This window comes from Microtus ochrogaster, unplaced genomic scaffold (genome assembly GCF_000317375.1).
Source record: "Microtus ochrogaster isolate Prairie Vole_2 unplaced genomic scaffold, MicOch1.0 UNK4, whole genome shotgun sequence".
Lineage (NCBI taxonomy): Eukaryota > Metazoa > Chordata > Mammalia > Rodentia > Cricetidae > Microtus > Microtus ochrogaster.
In genome coordinates, this window is record NW_004949102.1 from 5637799 (window position 1) to 5658618 (window position 20820).

At 48.0% G+C, this 20820-nt stretch overlaps 1 protein-coding gene across 1 annotated transcript; it reads left to right on the forward strand.

Annotated features, from left to right (window-relative positions):
- Positions 1-5291: 5291 nt before the first annotated feature.
- Lep (leptin) lies at positions 5292-17902 on the forward strand. The gene is made up of 3 exons (XM_005365724.2): positions 5292-5322; positions 13706-13874; positions 14997-17902. The coding sequence occupies exons 2-3, from the start codon at positions 13731-13733 to the stop codon at positions 15354-15356; spliced, it is 504 nt and encodes a 167-aa protein (XP_005365781.1). The 5' UTR covers positions 5292-5322; positions 13706-13730; the 3' UTR covers positions 15357-17902.
- Positions 17903-20820: the final 2918 nt, after the last annotated feature.

The following is a 20820-nucleotide window of genomic DNA, read 5'->3' on the forward strand; positions in this document are numbered from 1 at the left end:
GGAAGAGGAAGAGAGGGGAGCAGAAGGACACACGGACCAAAGGAAAGGGGAAAAAGCAAGCTCAATGCTTCCTGAACAACATGGACCACTTACAGGGGAACATCCCTCAGCGCCCAGGTGGGAGAGGAGTCAGCCTAAAATGCCCACGGTGACCTGCTGGAGAAAGGTACAACCACTTGTTCAAAGGACTCCTTTGCACCTTTACCCTTCTGTTATTCCTTACACAGGTATACACCCTCCGTGACAAGGCCAGCCAGGACCAGGGCAAGGCCCAGATATGCCTGTGTACTAAAGAGGGAGCCCCGAATTTCTCATTTTTCCAGCACCCAGTGACTAGACCAGGAGACCATGTCTGGGCACTGAGGCATAGCTAAGCTGACTGGCTTGCTGAGAGATGAACCCCAACCCTTTCCTCCTTAGCTAGCCTTGAGCCCCACTCCAATTAGAATGCTTGACAGCCCTGGGTTTTCACAAGCGAAGCTCCCCTGGAGCTCCTGTGGGAAGGACAGACCCTCTTAGCAAAGAGGGTGAATAGGGCAAGATTTGGTTGATATCAGCTGTCCCCTTCCACTAAGAAGGCCTGTTGGAAGCGCAACGCCTAACTCAAGTCGCCTGAGTAGAACACAATGAAGTGGAAATTGGTCTTGGGAGGAACTAAGGACATGCAGTTTCTTATCTGCTAATGAACAAAGGCTTCAGGCAGAACTAGAGGAAGCTGAGAAAGAGGTGAGACCGGGAGCAATGAGTGACCTTTGAGTGTAGAATCCCACAGAGGCTAGCAGTTTGACATCCCGAGCCCAGACAGTCTGCCTTCTGTCTCACCTTGCCTACCAGGCTGAGGACTGGATGCTTGCAGAGTGGAGGGTCCCCCTCCTGCAGTTTCAGGGCCATAAGCACAACAACAGAAGGAAACAACATCAAACGGAGGATTCACAATGAAGCTACTGCAGGAAACCCGCACCTGCCTTCCTCGGGGCTTCTGGTTAGGAGAGATAACTCAATATCCTTAATGCTCAAATCACTGTTACTTGCAGTCAATTGCATATGCAAATTGGTACAATCTCTAAGGAATGTAACTTGGCAATATATTTCTATTTTGAATGCACATAACTCCTGGCCTGATAATTCTACTTATCGGAATTTCTCCCACAGATATACTCACACAGGGATCAAAGAAGTATATTTAAATATATTAATTACAACGGTACGTATGTAACAATGTGGTTAGGTAGATTATGGTGTATCCATAAAATGGAATACACACTGACTTTAAAAAGAAAGACTCAGGTCCGTGTACAGGAGAGAGAAATTATATTCCAGATATATTAAAGGAAGGAAGTGAGATGGGTAACGGTTGAAAATGGATGCTAGGGGTGTGGAAATATTTCAGAGCCATTTTTTTGTAAATGTATCATGGAGATTTAAATTTTTCCAAACTATAAAATTTAAAGATGAGATGAAGAGTAGTAGCATGAGTTAGTATGGGTTTTAAAAACCCAACTAAAAACTAATTAGTATTAATTTTTAATTAGCATTAGTTTTTAAGAGAAAATATGTAGGGGAACACACACACACACACACACACACATATATATATATATATACATACACACTAGTCTGCCTGTCAGTAATCTCACTGATTTCCTAAATTGAATATACTCAGCATGTGTTCCTCTTCTCGGTCAATACATTTCTAAAGCACTGCTCATGCTAGCACTTTCTGACTTCCACACACACACATCTTGATTTTCTCTTTCCCACCCTTATTCCTTTATTTCCCTCAATAAATACGTGTAGGGAATGGGAGTGTAGTTCAGTGGTAGAACACATACATAGCACCAAGAAATCAATACTTATTAGGAATAAAACAACCAGGTTCAAACAAAGCAATACAAGACAATTCTGAGACATTTGGAGAACTGTGATGTCCTAGAGTTTCTATTGCTGCAACAAAACATCATGACCAAAAAACAAATTGGGGAAGAAAGGGTTTGTTTGGTTTACACTTCCACATCACCAAAGGAAGTCAGCACAGGAACTCAAGTGGGGCAGGACCTGGAGGCAGGAGCTGATGCAGAAGCCATGGAGGGGAGCTGCTTGCTGGCTTGCTTCCCCTGGCCTGCTCAGCCCACCTTCTTAGAGAACCCAGGACCACCAGCCCCAAGGATGGCGCCACCCAGAATGGGCTGGGCCCTCCCCCATTGATCACTAACTGAGAAAAGCCTTACAGTTGAATCTCATGGAGGCATTTCCTCAACTCATTAGAGAGGGTTCCTCCCTCTCTAATGTCTCTGGCTTGTGTCAAGTTGACACATGGAACCAGTCAGTACATATGCTGTATACTTTCACAATGTTAAAGAATTGCTATTTTTGATAGTGATCTTATATAAAAAACAAACAAAGCAACTTACTTTTGCTTTGCGGTGGCTTAATCCCAGCACTCAGGAGGCAAAGGCAGGTTAATCTCTGTGAATTCAAGACCAGCCTGGTCTACAGAGTGAGTTCCAGGATAGCCGCCAAAGCTACACAGAGAAATCCTGCCTCAAAAAACAAACAAACAAAAAATTTATTTTTTAGAAAGCACCCAAGTATTTGGGAGTATAAAAGTGTTTGCAATTTGCTTTAAAATTATTTTGGAAAACTGAAGCTAAAATATGGAAAATAATAATACTACTTTAGGTAATAAGTATAATTCATTGTATTATTTCTTATTTTTCACTATTTTAAAACTTTCATCTAAAAATATGTGTTAAACCCAGAAGACATGGGTTTTTAAATAAAAATCATAGTGCCGGATTTGGGATAAATCCCTGGGTCAGGGAGGCCCCAGAGGTCTCCAAAACAACATTACTCTTGTCTACCCACCAGAATTTGGTAGTAAGGACCCACGGTTGAAAACACAGCATACTTTGGTTGCGGAGCACAGAGAAATCAAGCTGGACTTGGCCTGAAAACTTCCTACTTGCTGGCCAGTTTACATAGTGCTAGAACACCCCCCTTCCTAGTGCTGTGACCCTATGATACAGTTCCTCATGTGTGGTGACCCCCAACCAGAAACTTATTTTCATTGCTATTTCATAGCTGTAATGTTGCTGCTGTTATGAATTGTAAAGTTAATATCTTAGGCGACCCCCAGCCCACAGGTCACAGCCCACAGGTTGAGAACCACTGTTCTAGCAGAGGCTATGCAGGTTGCTAGGAGAGAAACGCTATCCATGGTATTTCCCTCTGGCGAGCCCTTCATGCTATCTTGCCAGGTAAAATGTGACCACTGGTGTAAAAGTGGCACAAAGGTTATGGGGCAACCAATTACTTCTGGATTGGATTTGAGGTCTACGCCACAGAATGGAGCTGATGCCTAATACTATCAGTCTGGTCAAAATCCCACAGTTAGAGAGTGTATAGGCCTTAGCGGGGAACCTGCTACTGCTGTCTTGCTAAATGAGCATGCTGTCAAACTGCCTTCTAAATATTCATGTTTATACCCAAAGATCATTGCTGCCCTCAACCTTAGCCAGGGAAACCTCCCTCTGAAGTAGTGAACAATTAATCAGAGATTCATAGCTATTTGAAGTGCTGAGAATGAGCGCTGAGCCCCGGGAGGGATAGCTGTATCTGCTTCCCCTCCTCAGACTCAGGGGAACGTTAGAGACAGGGGGTGGGAAGAATGTAAGAGCTGGAGTATGAGGAAGAGCAGTGTGAGATGGCATCTTCTGGGCATGAGGTGCCCATTGCACACACACACACACACACACACACACATATACACACACACACACATATATACACACACACACACACACACACACACATATATGTACACACACACACACACCTTCCCAGTGCCTCGAATCTAGAAGAATGCTCATACGGAAGTACACTAACCCTGACAACTGTGTGGTCCATGGTGACCTGGGATTCACCTCAGCAAATCATTCTTGAGCACCTACATGTTGCTGGCATTGTGAAGGTATCAGAACTTCAAGAGAAAACGGCAAAGGCTCCTGTCCTGTCCTCTGTCCACAATCAAGGAAGCCTCCCCAACAAAAGAAAGCATGGTCTATGCAGAGCAGGAGGCTCTGCAGTCCAAAGGGATGGACCAGCAGCCAGGCATCCCCATAGAGAGACTGGCAGGACGGGGGCCAGGAGAAGCAAGTGCAGGTGCATGCGTATGTACGTACATGCGTGTGTGCATGTGTGCGTGCCTGTATTTTGGAATTTGCAGGTTAGCAAACAATTCCTGTTTTGAAGGTCAAGAGGGAAAGAACACTACCTCTGTAGGGGCTTACACAAGAGAAAACAAATTTTGAAGACCAAATTCAGACCTTTAATTGTAGATACTAAAATTTAAATTTCTTATAATTTCCACATCAGAACTATTGTTCTTGTTTGTTTTCCAGCCATTTAACTAGGTAAAGGTCATTCCTGTTTCTTGGGTGGTACCAAACCAGGTCAGGTCAGGCAGGATTTGGGCAGGTCTGTGTCCTCCTACCCAATGTGACTGTCTGGTTTTTCCTGAGGGTGAGTGATTGTTTCCAAAGTTGTTCTCAATTGGGGTGACCTCCATGGATCTGATCAATTGTTCGCACCTGGGTCCCTGGCTGTCTCTAATCCATAACAGCTGGGGTTATAAAATGTAAGCCCCGGTACCTGTTTCCTCCTCCTGGGAATCCAAGGATATTCCTGCCCAAATGAAGAAAATATTGAGCTGGGGCAGGCTCCTGTCACCTGTCCCCAGTAACTGGTACAGAGCATTCCTAAAGGCAGAAGTGCTTGGAATAGCGTTCTGTGTCGTCCTAAGGGTGGACATCTCATACCTAGAGATCGAGTGTCTTTCGGGTACTAAAGAAAGCATGGTACCTAGTTCCCCCTCTGAGGCTGGGTATGTAGACTGTCGGAAGAGGCAGCCGGCGGGAGTCCTTGCTCACTAGCCACCCTGTCCCCAAGCGGACTTCCGTAGTCACCATCCCGGCTTTACTCCCCGCGGAGCTGGAAGCGCCATCCAAAGGGACCCATCCTTAAGCCACCGCGGCGCAGGAGCCGCTGGCGCGACCTCGAGGATTGCTGGCTTCTACCAAGAGTCCTCAAACTTGCACTCGAGGGCGCGGCTGAAGTCGTCCCTCGAGGCGCCCACAGCCCGGGCTCGTGCATGAAGCACTAGGCCGCCACCAGCACCGTCGCTGCCCGGCGGGGCGGGGCGGGAATTGGCGCTCGCAGGGACCGGGGCTGGTTCGGCAGTTGCGCAAGTGGCACTGGGGCAGCTATAAGAAGGGGCAGGCAGGCATGGAGCCCTGGAGAAATCCCCGCGCCAGCAGCTGCAAGGTAAGGCCCTGGGCATGATTTCTCCTTCTCTGTCAGTCCTTGGTGCACCACAACACCCCGCCTAATTCTGAAACCCAGAGAAACTGAGGCAGAAGGGAGGTAGTGTGAACGGCTTGGTGCTTTACTTTGAAGTAAGTAACTTTACTAGACAGAGGGAAGGCGGCTGGGAGTCGAATTCCGGACTGGACCGGCCTGTGCCCACAGGGCACCAACCTGTTCTTGCAGAACCAGCCAGAACTCTAGGAGTGTGTTTGGTCTACAGACTTGAGATGGTTAGGGAACCGAGATGATCAGATCCCACATCTGTCAGATGGACAGAGCAAGGCTGGGACATGCAAGGACGCAGCATTTCCGGGCTCCTGGAGGCTAGATACAGCCTGCTTTGCCGTAAAAGTTTATTTTCCAGTGAGGGTCTTGACTGGGAAATGGGCCTACCCACTACTAAAACTACTGTGGGTAGAAATACTGTCAGGAAGAACTCACTCCACCTACCCCCACCTCTGCAAAAGGCACCAGAACTCTCTTTAACGGCCCTCAAAGTCATGCAAATTATCTTCTTCGTGGACTGCCTTCCACGAAGAAGCAGATCATGGGAAAGACCTATAGCCAGCACGTTTTTTACTGTTAGGCATTTCACCCAAGATGGTCAAATGCACATTGCCAGCCCGAAGCTCCAGCGTGCCCCTCCTTCAACTGTCCTTCTCTCTAGGGTTCCTGTGGACTGGATTGTGGGTGTGGCGCTCCTATACTCTTCTGTGCCTTACTGGGGAAAATGGTGCCTTAAAAATGTCCAGATACCAGGCTGTCTTGCGTGAACAGCTACATGAGAGAGGACGGAGTAATTGAGTCATTGTGGTTAGAAGCATGGTATTCTGGAGAGGGAGATGGAGGGCAGGGACGTGGTGGCACCATCCAGGGAGCACAGGCTCTCTGGGTGCCCTTTGCAAAGTGGAAATGGACTTCCGGGAGTGACAGTAATATATATTACATATTATATATACCATATATATGGTAGAGTTCTTGATGGGCAGTGGTCAGCTGGGACTGGGGGAGCATTTCCAACCTTTCCCTAATCTGTATGATGTGTGCAACCAAATTTCAAAGGAAGAATATCTAACGGCTACCTCACTATCTTGGGGGTGAAAAGACCACAGTGATTGTGTATCTCAGTGAGGCATGAAGAGAAGCACACACACGCACACACAAACACACATACACACACACACAAAGAATTCTTTTCAGTTCTTTCTTTTCTCAAGCACCCAAGGATGCTGGGCTGAGAGGAACGTGTCCACGTCAGCCGGAGGAGCATCCTTCTCATATTTGGTACATCTTATAGCCAAAATAATAAACTCTTCTTGGTATCTGCGAGAAATACTTTCCTCCCTCTCTGTTCCAGGAAAAAATAATAATAAAAGAGCCAGGGCCAGAGCCAGGGAAGTTGTGATGAATTCTTGTCCGTCAGCCCCAGGCAGATGCCTCTCGTGGCTGAGTGACCCATGTGCCATGCAGAAATGGCCGCCTGAGGACACTCTCTTTTCAGAGCCTCAGTCATTCTTCTAGAGGCACAGGGGGCCAGGGAGGGAGACGGAGCTGGGTTTTCCGTGATGTGAAATTCCTGTGGGGTATACATGAGCTTTCTAGCCCTTGGACACAGCCTTGAAATGCTTCCCTGTCCATACAGTTGCCTCCTAGAAATGCAGAGAGAGAGGTTTAGGTTCCATGGAAAAACAGGATGTCTGGTGCTCAGATACACAAGGCTCCTTTGCACTTGTTCCCCACACAACAACAGGCATGCCCTGCCCTCCAGCAAACTACATGCTCCCATCTCTCCTGTCGTCTATGAGCGCTCTGAATCTATAATCATATCCATTCACCTGAACCACAGACTCAGCCCCCACCTGTGTGCACTCAGGAGCACCAGAGTTCTGCAGGGGAGTCACAATGCTGGTGGGGGTGGGGGGAGCTCAGCATGGGTCCCCGGACAGTGCTGGGGGGGGGGACAGGCTCCTGAATGGGTCAGGAGTCACTTGCAATGACAGTCCACAGGAAGCTGAAAGACATCAGAACTATGTAGGGGCTGGGGACACAGAAAGTAAACAGAGGCGATCCAAAGTATTGGGAAAAGAGGAAGGTGGACACCAAAGCATTTTAAGACAGCTTCGTAGGCATTTCTGTGGGGGCAAAAGTGAAGTCTAAGACAGCAGCATGTACCTGTGATCTCAGCTAGAGGAAGGTAGAGGCAGGAAGACCGTTTAAGGTCAGTGTGGATAGCATGGTGAGTTCAAGGCCAGTCTGGGCTTTATGAGACTGACTCAGAACAAAGAAAGATAAATTTTTTTTTCCAGATGGAAGCCTCCTTAGTGATAGGTTAACCTGTTCACCCAATGGAGATCAAGGATGGAGAATACTTTACTTATTCATTCAACAAAAATTGAATAAGCACCTGCTCTGTGTCAGGCCCTTGGGAGATGCTGAACCAAGTGCGGGTGTCGCTAATGCATTGTGGCACCCTCTTTCCTCGTGGCAGGAGCTCCAGTTCCCCTCCTGACAGTGCTCCAGGGAGCCACTGAAAATTGATCAGAGGTGACGCAGGAGTTGAAATCTATTTGCTTTCCCTGATAGGAATGGAGAGAATATGAGCCCCTCACCCACACTGTGCCTACCAGCTAAGAATGTCAGCATGATTTCCCAAGCAAGGCCTTTGGTTGCAGAGAAGAGAAAATTGTTCCTGCTAGCTTAGTGATTTTCAAATCGCTTACAGAGGCCAACATTTGAGGAATGGGCTGAAATCCCCAAGACTGTGTCACCTGCAGCAAAGGCGAAGCTCTAAAAACATTTTTTAACAGTGTGCGTGTGTGCGCACACACGAGAGTGTATGGAAGTCAGAACAACTTGCAGGAATCAACTGATTCCTTCTACCACATGGGTCATCGTGGGAATTGATCTCAGTCATTATTCTCTGTGGAAAGTGGTTTTACCCTCTGAGACACCTCACCGGCCTTTGTTTTTCTAGTTTGTGTGTGTGTGTGGGGGGGGGGGGAGATGCACAGGTACCACAGAGAGCATGTGTAGTCTCCGGCATTTAGGTCCCGGGGATAGAACTCAGATCATCAGTCTTGGTGATAACTGTCCTTATCCACTGAGCCATCTTGGCTGCCCAGCAGAAAAGCTTTCTAATAATCTGTACTTCAGTAAGGTAACTATAGACCATAATTAACTGGACAATTCAAAATAGCTAATAAAAAACCATTATTGAGAAGGCAAAGAGATGTCTCAGTGGGTAAAGCATATGTGTGTGCATGCTAGTGAACACATGCATCAAATATGTGTAAAACATTTTAAAGATTTAGTTTAAAGAAATAAATGTAGTAAAAACCCTAGTTTTGCTACGTTTAACAGAAGAGAAGAGACAGAGAGAGAGAGAGAGAGAGAGAGAGAGAGAGAGAGAGAGAGAGAGAGAGAGAGGTGCCCTCAGAGTCTAGAGGCGTCTGGTCTTCCTGGATCTATAATTACCGGAGGCCTGTGAACAGCTTGGCATAGGTGCTGGGAACTGAACTCTGGTCCTCTTGGAGTAGCAAGCAGTATGCTCTTTTAACCACTGAGCCATCTCTTCCACCCCCAGAAAACATTTTTAAAGAAGTCATACTTCCTAGCTAACATTCCCTGTACTCAGTTGCGGTAGCCATCTTTCATCCCTCCCCACACTCCTCTGAGCATCTGAGAATTGCTATTCTTCTCTCTCTGCCTTGAGATCAGCATAATGTCCTCCTATTCTATTCATGTTGCTGTGATGACAGTATTTCATTTATTTTATGGTGAATACTATTTCATTGTGGATACGTACCACATTTTATTTATTCATTCATACCTCAATGGGCACTTAGATTGATTCCATATCTTGGTTATAAATAGGGAAGCAAAATATCTCTTTCACGTACTGGCTTCTTTCCTCTGGGTGCATACCTACCCAGAGAAAAGAATGGGCTGGGTCATAAGGTAGCTCTATTTTTAGTTTCTAGGACCATCTCCACACTGTTTTCCATAGGGGCTGTATTCATTGACGGTTTCACTAGCAATGTATGAGCGTTCCCTTTCTCGACACCCCACCCCCGGCATCTGCTATCTTTTGTCTTTTTGACAAAAGTCATTCTGAGGTCCGAGATGATATCTCACTGTGGTTTTGATTTGCATTTCTAAGATATTTTCATATGCTCCTTAGCCAAATATTATCTGAATTTAATTCGTAGCAGCATACCAAAGATTACCCAAAAAAAAAAATCTATAAAAATCTCATGACTCAAGAAGAGAGAAAGAAGGGAGTGTATTCTGGGTCTCTTGCTAACCTCTAGTATTGGAGAAGCTAGGCTGAGCTCCCTGGTGGCAGTTTAGCCAAGGATGCCTCTGTCACCCAGTGCTCCCCTGAATGTCGTTTCCCCCATTGCTGCATAGTGGGCAGGCCTGACCTGCTCTGCTGCCTTCCAGTCTGGATCTGAAGAGGTGACCAGCAGGGGTATCCATCCCCACCCATCTTGTCCTGAAGGGTTTGCCTGGTTCCCCGGATGGAAGGAAGGAGAGGGTGTTCACATCTGAGGCTACCATATCTTGGGGCAATTAGGGTGGTCTTGTCTGTAGGGAAGGACACGGTAGACGGTGGGAGCATAGAACTGCCCTGCAGGGATGTCGTTGGAGAATCATCTAACTGGGGTGGGGGTCCAGGACCCAGGTGAGATCAGAAGGAGGAAACTGGCGGGCCGATGATGTAGCCCACACGTCTCTTGGACCAGTCTTGAGGCTGTTTTCTGAAGACATATGTCACTGCCTGGAGCTGCCTCTGGACCTCCCCTTTCAGTCCTTTTACCTGTCCTCTGTGCCCCACCGTGGAGTCGCAGTCAAGAAGGTAGAATGTGGCAGCGTCTAGACGGCAGGGGAAGGCGGAAGGCCCTCAGAAGAGCTATCAAGTGAGATGTCCTGAGTGTGAAGCAGAGTTAGACGGTGGGGATAACAAATCAGTGCCCAGCCTGCCCTTCTGCACGGTCCCTCCTCTTTCCAGACCCTACTGCCACGGTCCCTAAGAGAGGGACACAGTGTCCCTCAGCATTTTAGCTATTCCTCTGCCAGCTCTTAGACTATAATCACTCTCAAGTATTTAAACCCACTTAGGAAACTTCTAAAAAGGAAAGGGTTTGTGGCCTCAGCTCCCTGGAACTACACTCATGGCCCCTATCCCCTAAGCTCCGACCACCTCCCAATTCTAACTGATCACACAGGTAATGTCCTAATGTCCTTAGAGTTGACCAAGGCCCTGAATCTATTTAAACGGTCCAGCTTCCATTGTAATTAATGACGTACATTCCTACACCAGAAGGACACTGTTTTGTTCTTTAATTTACTAACACTATTTATTTATTTAGGGTTTTTGTTTCTCTGAGACCATGTCTTGCTCTGTAGCCCAGGCTAGCCTAAGATTTACAAGAAACTCTCCTGCCTCAGCCTCATAAATGCTAAAATCCCAGATATGCATGGGCCACCATATAGTAGCCAAGAGCGGTCACGTGGCACTGCTGCTTCTCTTTGATTGGTCACATTGGGCTGTGTGACTGCACCTGATGGGAGAACCTGGCAAGTATAGCGGTTCTTTTTCATGGCCGCACACCTCCCTTAGGACCCAGGAAAGAAAGAAAAATAAAGACGCTGGGAACAACTAACATGGGCATGCATGTTGGTGCATTTGTGTATGTGCGTGTGTTGCATAAGCGTGTTATGTGCTGTTGGGGTCATCGGTTCTCACCATGGCTTTGATCATGGATGGACCTGTGACCACTTCTCTCTGCAGCCCCCCCATATGTGTCCTAGAAGCCTGGCCTCTCGTCTTAGGCCTCCTTACTCAGCAACGGCATCTCAATTCCACGTTTTCAAAGCACTGCAATTTATTGCCAGAATCCACTGGGGCATATTATCCATGCCGAGAGAGGGCTTGTAAACCCGTTTGTCCATTCCGATGGTTCGGGGTGGTCATTATGTGAAAATAGCTATGCTATGGCCATAGTTAATCTGGTAGTAAATTTTGTAAGGAAGGAGGATGTCGTCAACACATAAATCTTAGAAATGAATGCCGCACACTCTTGTGCTGCAGGGGAAAAGGCACAAGCACCAGGTACCCCGCTAGGATGCCTGTGGGCCAAGTGCCTGACTCAGAGTCAGCTGCAGGTGTGGTTGCCCAGAGCGCTTCAAGCTCTGCACAGTAATTACAATAATTTTTAAGTAGCTGGCATTTACTCCCTCAACCCTGAGCCAGACACAAGCCAAGATAGGCAGGGATATTGAAAATTAATCTCATTTAGCCTTTGGAGCCAGCGCCAGTGTGTTAGCTCCATTTTACCGGTAGGATCAGATATTTTGGGACGTTGACTATCCTGCCCAGAGACACAAACAAACAAACACAACAAAAACAGAGCCTGCCATTAAAGCCGGGGGCCTAAGTATCATACTTGGTTCCTTCATTGAGATTTCAGGGAACTTAGTGGGAGATATCAGCTGACAGCCCCACTAATCTGTGGAGGATACGGTCGATGACTTCCAGGGGACACCTGAAATTTCTGAGAAGGCTAAGCCACTTACAGCCAATGATTCTTGCTATGCCTCGGAGCACAGACCCATAGAATGCAAATTCTTGAATGTTTATGCATCCTTTGGTCCCAGTTCTTGCTTTCGGGTCATTATTAAATTAAATAAAGGTTAACAGGAACACACTGTGATTCCATGACGGTTGATCTGATAACCAAGCAGCTATGTATACAGTGTGGATGCCCTGAATGAGGGTGCCTTACATCCCAGGAGGCACAGGAGGAGACAGTACAAGACTTCATAAGACTACTCAGCATGGCACAATTAAAGGGCGATGAATTATTCATTTCTGGAATCTTCCATTTAATATTTTTGGGTCACAGATGACCAAGGATAGCTAAAACCTTGGACAGCGAAGTTGTGGGTGGGGGCAGGAGGATGCTGTATTTCAATCTGTCCTTCACACATCCCAGCCTGCCATTTATCTTTTTGACTTTGGAAAAGTTGGCTCATCTTTCCGAGCCTCATTTGTTTTCTCTTCTGTAAAGCTCAGATTAAAAAGAGCGTACCTTTAAGCAAGCACTATAAATAATATATAAGCAGCGTGCTCATTTTTGCTGTACTGCCAGCAGGTGAGTTATACTAATATTACCCGACGGATGGCAGTGCATTACCCATCCCCACCAAGACCCAGATGAGGAAGGGCACAAACAGGGAAAGGCAGTTTTTTCTACTATCTCTACACTCGGCATCCTAATACTTACGGATATCGTTATTATTCCAGCTCATACACACACCCTTAGCATGGATCACTGGCTACAGACTTGCAGACATTTAACTTTATTACCGTTTTGCCTCATGCATCTCATCAAGCCTGTGTTTCTTAATCAAGAATCTGCATAGTGTTAATTTAAAAGCCCATGGTTTCATGACTGAGATTTCCAGCATCCTAAGTAGACGTGCTGTGTTCTCGCCTTCCTCCACACCGTTACACTTCTGGTCTCTTGGACACATATGGACACTCTATTCTCCCAGCCCCTTCTTGGTCTTCAACACCAGCCAAGGCGACCTCCTCTAGGCTCCTGTGATGTCTCACACTTGTCTTCCTGCACTGAGACAGCCTATAGCTTGTCTGTCCCTCTGTTACACTGAGGCCCGGAGTGTGGGAAGCATCTTCCATCCTTGGTGCACTGTGTGATGGAGAAATGCTGCTAAGAATCAGGTTCCCACTGGGAGAGGAAGGAATTTATAAGTCAGTAATGAAGGTCGGTCATATGGGACAGCAACAGGCTGTGGGGGAAGAACCAGGCAGCACAGAGTCCCTAATAATGGAGGAGTGAGAGAAGCACTTCCCAACTCCTCCAGCTCCTTCGCATGCCTTAGCTAAGACGCTTCACTAAAGCTTGGAGACAGGCAGAGTCTAGGGAGAGAGGTGGGGTTTTGAGTGGGTAGGTGATACACCTTAAAGTTAGGCACTGAGCAAACTGCTACCTACATTCAACCCAGATCTTAAGAGTTGGTTCCCCTTGAAACATGCAACGAAGCCCCCATCATCATCACATCTATCTGCCAAGTACTGCCCTATAATCTATAGGGCACATCACTGTGGTTTTATTGATCTATTAATAGCCTCCCCAAGGGGATGCATTTCATTAATCTAGCTTCCATAATGAACTGTCTTTGCCATTGAGAAGATGGTAGCTGGCTAGGGAAGAAAGCAAATCTTACCCGTCCACTTCTGATAGCAGGCGGGCAACAGGGCGGGTGGATGGATTTACACGGGGCTCTTGAAGAGCATCATTTCTTCTGTTTGCAGGACCAGGAAGATCCCAGGAAGGAAAATGTGCTGGAGACCCCTGTGCCAGTTTCTGTGGCTTTGGTCCTATCTGTCCTATGTTCAAGCTGTGCCTATCCAGAAAGTCCAGGATGACACCAAAACCCTCATCAAGACCATTGTCACCAGGATCAATGACATTTCCCACACGGTACAGAAACTCTGGAGGACAAAGGAGAAGTGGGGCTGGAACCAAAGAGAGAAACCCGTTGAACACTTTCTGGGCGCCAGGCACATCCTGGAAGCTGAGAATTTATAAGCCTAGGGTGTCCATTCATTCTGGTAATGACTGTTGACCCCTCTGACTGCTGGAATCCAGAGTTGAGTGATTTTAATTCTAAATCCAGCACCTAGACAGCTAGCTCACTGTGGCTCTATTTCTCAGCCACTTCAAGGGATTTGACTCTGTCATATACTCACATGAAGAAATTATAGATTCTGTGATATCATACGGCTACTCGGTTCATTTTCACTCTGCCACAGGAAACCCCACCCTCAGTGGCTAGCTGAGTGTGTAAGGCTCACATCAGGGAGACCCATGCTCCCCTTACTCTATAGACCACTACCTCCCGGTCCCTTCAGCCATTGGTTTCTGGTTTGTTCTCCTTCCTTCCTGAAACTCCTTCCTGGAATCCTAGTATGCAGGAACGCAGGAACCCCTAAAGGTTCTGGTGTTGCACTGACAGACGACCGGACTCCCAGTGTCTCCACTTCTACACAGCAGGGTCATAAGGCTCTAACAATTTTAGCTACAGCTCTCCTGCCTGTTGCTCACCCTCCTTTCAAAGTCACACAGAAGAGCAATCTTCATCATCTTTCCAAAGTAGTCATCAGGGCCACACATGGGAGACCCAACTACCGAAATGTGGGCAGCAATGAGAGATGTCCACCGGGGTGGAAAGAGCCCTCCCTGGAAACCGGAGTCACTGGAGTGGGGGAGGGGCACGACTTTGCCCCCAAGGAGGGAGAACTACACAAGAATCTGACCAGGAGGGAGAGATCCGGAGTGGGGATAAGGAGTAGAGAGCCATGGCGGGTCCCTCACAGATGTCCTTTGAAGAAAGGATTTAGTTAGAAGTGACGGGAGGGGTGGCTGGGAATGAGCAGGAGTCTGGGAGACCGACTCGGTCAGCTGAACAGAGGCGATAAGGGGCCCAGACCAGGAAGGTGAGGAAGAAAGGAGGCAGTTCAGGCTCACAGATGGGATGGAAGGCTTTGGAGATGGATTCCCCCGCCATTTGCTGAGTATCTGCTCTTTCTTTTCTCCTCACAGCAGTCGGTATCTGCCAAGCAGAGGGTCACTGGTTTGGACTTCATTCCTGGGCTCCACCCCATTCTGAGTTTGTCCAAGATGGACCAGACTCTCGCAGTCTACCAGCAGATCCTCACCAGTCTGCCTTCCCGAAACGTGGTGCAGATATCCAATGACCTCGAGAATCTCCGAGACCTCCTCCATCTGCTGGCCTCCTCCAAGAGCTGCTCCCTGCCTCGGACCAGTGATGTGCAGAAGCTAGAGAGCCTGGACGGCGTCCTGGAAGCTTCACTCTACTCGACAGAGGTGGTGGCTCTGAGCAGGCTGCAGGGCTCTCTGCAGGACATTCTGCGACAGTTGGACCTTAGCCCTGAATGCTGAGGTTTCAAGGACCATGCTGAGGGAAGAAACCTTGGCTTCCAGGTATCTCGGGGAGAAGACAGCCATGGGTACACACCCTCATCCATGTGTGCACATCCCACATCCGGGACTCTGTCCATCTCTCCCACTCCTCTAGGCCACCCTTCCAAAGGCATGACTCCACAACGCTTGACTAGAGATACACACACGATTCCATGAGCACTAGGAGGGGCCAGTCTGCAGAGGTGACTCTCAGTCAGTTCTTCAGCAAGCATAGATAAGAACCGTCCCGCTCCCTCCCTGTACCTGCTTCACTGTGGCCCAGGGGACCAGAGGAAGGGGTGGGTCGAGCCTTTGGATTGTCTCAGAGTGTCTGGGGAGCACCATGAAGGCTGCATCCACACACAGCTGGAAACTCCCAAGCAGCACATGTTGGAAGCACTTATTTATTTATTCTGCATTTTTCTTTGGATGGATTTGAAGCAAAGCGTTGGCTTTTTCAGGTTTTGGGGGTCAGTCAGGGCTAGGGAGGCTCCTGGGGTGCTGTTTTCAACCCCATTGGTGGGTCTGCCTGAGGCAAACCTATTTTGAGAGACTGGAAGGTTGGGTTTTCCTGAACAAGAGCCAGCTGACGTAGCTCTCAAGTCTGTCCTCTGGTGACTGGTTTTGTTTCTATTGTGACTGACTTTATGCAAATACTTTTGCAGTGGCATTGCCTGGAGCATAGGCTAGGTTATTATCAAAAGGAGATGAATTTTGTCAAGTGTAATATGTATCTATGTGCACCTGGGGGTAGAGGATGTGTTAGAGGGAGAGAGAAAGACTCAGAATGTGTTTTCTGAATAATGTATACGTGGTAGCCTTTTCTGACAGGGTGAGGCAATTGCTTCACCTTCTGCAACCACCTAGTATGGGTTTTGTGGAAAGAACGGTTTAGAGCACACCAGGCACCCTTGGAGGTGCTTAAGCCACAGACCATTTTATTGGCATATCGCTGAGCTCAGGGAGTGAGGGTCCCACAGTCGAGACAGTGATCCCCAAGAAAAGGGTCCCTGGTGTGGCCCTCCAAGTTGTCCGGGGTTGATCCCACAATGGGTTTCTTAACGGGGCAGTAACCCCGGTAGGTGTCTGCCTGCTACTAAGCAGTTCTCATCTGATTGGCTCTTCCGAAGTAAAGCCATGTTTCCCACCCATTCTGCGGGGAGTTTTGGTCCAGTGGGAATGAGAAATCATTCAGCTGATGGTCCTGAGGCCTGGGCCAGCACTGCCGAGGAAGTGCCAGGGCCCCAGGCCAGGCTGCCAGAATTGCCCTTCGGGCTGGAGGTCACGTTCCGGAGGATGAACAAAGGGGCTTGGGTTTTTCCACCACCCTGCACCCTTATGTCGCCAGCACTCTGTGTGTGGCGGATCAATGTAGGAAAACTTGATCAAAAGCAATTCACTTTAAGACTGAGCGCTACTCCATGCTCAGCCCTGACTGGTGCTGTGGGCTTGAGAAGCTCACCAAATAAACACAAAAAATCAGGGGCTCACGTCCCTGCGGTAAAACCCTACTCACCGGTGTGCCAGGGTGGATACTGTACCAGGGCAACACCACACAGCTGTCTTCAATGGGTGGAAACAGCCTGAGCTGAGGGTGACAGTGCTCAGGGTGACCCCGCTTGCACTCTACAGCATCTGCATACTTTTCGGGGCACGGTAGCATCCGCTGCTGTTGTCACACATCCGTTGACACAGGGTGACTGGGATCGTAAAGAGAAGAAAATACAGGTTGAGGAGCTCTTATCCAAAATGCTTGGAACTAGGAAGTTTTGGACTTTAGAGTCTTTTCACGCTTAGGTATCTCTGAGGACATATAATGCGATATCTTGGGGGTGAGACCCCAGTATAAAATGAAGTTCATTTATATTTCATAATATCATATATACACAGCTTGAAGGTGATTTTATACGAAGGTTTTTTTTAAAATAACATTAGGTGCATGAAACAAGATTTCACAGTGTGGAATTTCCTACTAGTGGCATCTTGTCATTACTCAAAAACATTGGGTTCGGAAGCATTTTGGATCTTGGATTTTCTGTGAAGAGTTATTTAAACTGTAATGTCAGACAGGTGACAGGACCAGACTAGAGACCAGTTCCTCAGCCCTGAAGGGTGTTCCTCCAGCCAGGGAATACACTCTGGAGGTGAACTGGACCCAGATTTGGGGTGCTGGCTAGAAGAGAGGAATCTGAGGCAGGTTCTGAAGGAGGTGAGGGATGTGGTTTCCTGCTAGAAGGAGGTCGTTTTACTGGACGTCGGTACGTGGAGGGTGGAGGTGTGAATGGGAGGGAGGTGAAGGGAAGACAGACAAGGAAGAACGGGAGAGAAAGGAAAAGGCTGGAAGGAATTTATGGGCCACAAAAGTGGGTATTGAAAGAGTCCCAAGTGCCACGGTCTGGAGCAGGGGCGTGTGGCGGCTGGTGTCCCACTGCTCTGGGGTCCATGGTATGTCTGTCACCTTGGCTGAAATGGTCTGAGCCTTTGCTCAGAAAACCCGGCACTACGGCTCATTCCCAGATTGTGAAACTTCCCATATGCAAAAATGCTTGTTTTTTTGGTTTTTTTTTTTTTTGGTTTTTTTATATGACAACAACAAACTTGTTTTATTTTGTGTAAACTTAAATAAATTAACAATGCCTCCCTGCTTTGTTTTCTGTCTCCTGTAGTGGAGGGGCTTCGAGGGAGCTGTTTGTGTGTGACAGGGCAAGGCCTGGCTGGCGTCCAGCCATCACCCGGGTCAGCTCCACCCGGGCTTGGCCACAGCCAGCCGCCAGTTATTCAGGCAAAAGGATTACCCTAAAGCCCAGGGCTGGTCAAGGAGCACATTCTATACCAGAGGCTGTGCACTTCTGCAAACCAGCCTTGAGAAGCACCAGGTTATTTTTTAAAAAAATCAGAGTCAAAAGTATCAGCAACAAGAGCCCAAGCAAATAATCAAATGACAACCACCTGAACTAAAAACAGACCAGCCGAGCTCACGAGCAGAAACAATGACCTGGGCCCATGGTGGCCACAGAACAGTGTCCCCTCAGCCCACATAGGCTCTGACCTGCTCAGTTCCTGTCCAGAGGGACTGTGGGGCTGGCTCTCAAAGACTACCATTTCCATGGCAACTCAAAAGACCGTTTCCCCACCACAAAGATCAGTGGTGTCTCTGGAGATGAAATGCTAAGGAGGACCCCACAAAATCTGAAGTTAAGCCCTCTCCTCCCTTGCCGTCACAATCAGCAACACCCTTGCTTGTCAGTCGTTTGCTGGGGAGCACGGGGTGTCAGCTTACCTACCAGCTGCTACAGCCAAAGACTGCGGGCTGGGAGGTGTGAACAACAGACATCTTCTCTCCAGAATTCTTGGGACTGGATGTCAAGGATAAGATCAGACATGATCAGGTCTAGCGAGGTCTATCTTACAAACTGTAGCTGTCGTCTTTGTTGTTGTTGTTGTTGTTGTTGTTGTTGTTGTTGTTGTTGTTAGAGACAGGGTTTCCTGTGTGTATCCCTGGCTGTCCTAGAACTAGCTCTTTTAGACGAGGCTGACCCTGAACTCACAGAGATCCACCTGCCTCTGCCTCCCGAGTGCTGGGATTAAAGGCGTGTGCCACCACTGCCTGGCTGCAGCTGCCATCTTAATGTGGTACCCTCACATGGTAGAAAAAGAGGAAGGGGCCTCTGAGGAAGTCCCTTTTAAACAACACTAGTTCCACTTACAGAGCTCTTGTGAACTAATCACTCTCTCAGACTTTCTAATGCCATCAGCTTGGGGGCTAGGATTTCAATATATGAATTTGGGGAGATGCTATTCAGTCCATGTACTTGTATGCAACGTAAGGGGGCAATGGGACCCCAATTTCCTGAATGAAGATAGACCACAGAGGGTGGCACAGATGTGGCTTTGGCCTCCTTAGGTTGCTTGAGAGTCCAGGGACGTGGCTGCCAATTGGAATCTATTTATCTATTAGTGTCTAAAACCCAAGGCAAACCCTTAAGGAAGGAGATTAAGGGTAAGAAATCCAGGCCCAATCCATCTCCAATCCCTTCACTTCTGTCTTCCTCCAGCAACCTCGCTCTCCCCCAGGGTGTAGCAAAGATGGCCTTTAGCATCTCCAGGCTCATGGGGTCCTTGGTGACCATCATGACAGAGACAGACATCTTTATCATTTGGTGGTGCCATTATCATTTAGTGAATACTGTAAGAAGGGCTCTTTAGCAAGGCCTGAGTCACATGATCACCCCATTACTAAGGACAGGGGAAGCCCCGTGTAAACAGCGTTGTCTGAGAATGAGTGAGCATAGGTATAATCCACAGAAAAAGAGAGGAATGGATAAGAGAAACAATTCGGTTTAATAACAAAGAGACAAGAGCTCCTAAGGTCCCAATGAGGAGCAGAAGGAGGGAGAACATGAGCGAGGAAGTCAGGATCCCAAGGGGTGCGCCCACCCACTGAGACAGCGGGGCTGATCTAATGGGAGCTCACCAAGGCCAGCTGGTCTGGGACTGATGGAGCATGTGATCAAACTGGACTCTCTGAACGTGGCTGACAAGGAGGGCTGATGAGAAGCCAAGAACAATGGCACTGGGTTTCGATTCTACTCCATGTACTGGCTTTGTGGGGGCCTAGTCTGTTTGGATGTTCACCTTCCTAGACCTGGATGGAGGGGGGAGGACCTTGGACTTCCCACAGGGCAGGGAACCCTGACTGCTCTTTGGACTGGAGAGGGAGAGGGAGGGGGAGGGGAGAGGGGAAGGAAATTGGAGGAGGTGGAAATTTTTAATAAAAAATAAAATAAATAAATAAATAAAAATAAAGATCAGAATAGGATCAAAAAAAAAGAGATAAAATAGAAAACATACCTGCCGTAGCATTTCAAGCTCTTTCCAGTTCCATCGTGTGTATGTATTGACTTGGCCAGGGGAGTCCTGAATCCGAGCCTCTCGCTCCTGTTAGGTCACTTGTCATTTTGTACCCCAGGACCCACACCCGGGAGACTGGATTCAGCAACCAGGCCTAAGCCATCACCACATACAAACGCTCTTGGAAGGAAAGGTCATTGGAGATTCTAGTTCTCCATCCTGTGGATTCCTGGAGGTGACATCTCAGGCGGGGAAGGAGTCTGCATGGCAGGATGACAAACTTTTGGTGGCACTGTCTGAGGGTGTAAAGCTTCTTGGCCCCAGAGGCCTAGAAAGGTTCGGATATAACATGCCACTATGGGGTAGGTACAGGGACCGACCTGGAGTTGATGCATCAGGTCCTTGGTGGCTGGGACAGGCTAAGGCTATCTTGTTTCTGAGCAGCCATGAGCCTAAAAGGCTCAACCAAAAGGGCTTGGGAAAACTGTCTACACTAAAAGGGGTCCCCAGAGCAAAGGCCTGGAGGTGTTGTTCTGCTCTGTGTGATGGCACTGCCCAGTCCCCAGGAGGAGAGATTACCCTTCGAATTCTC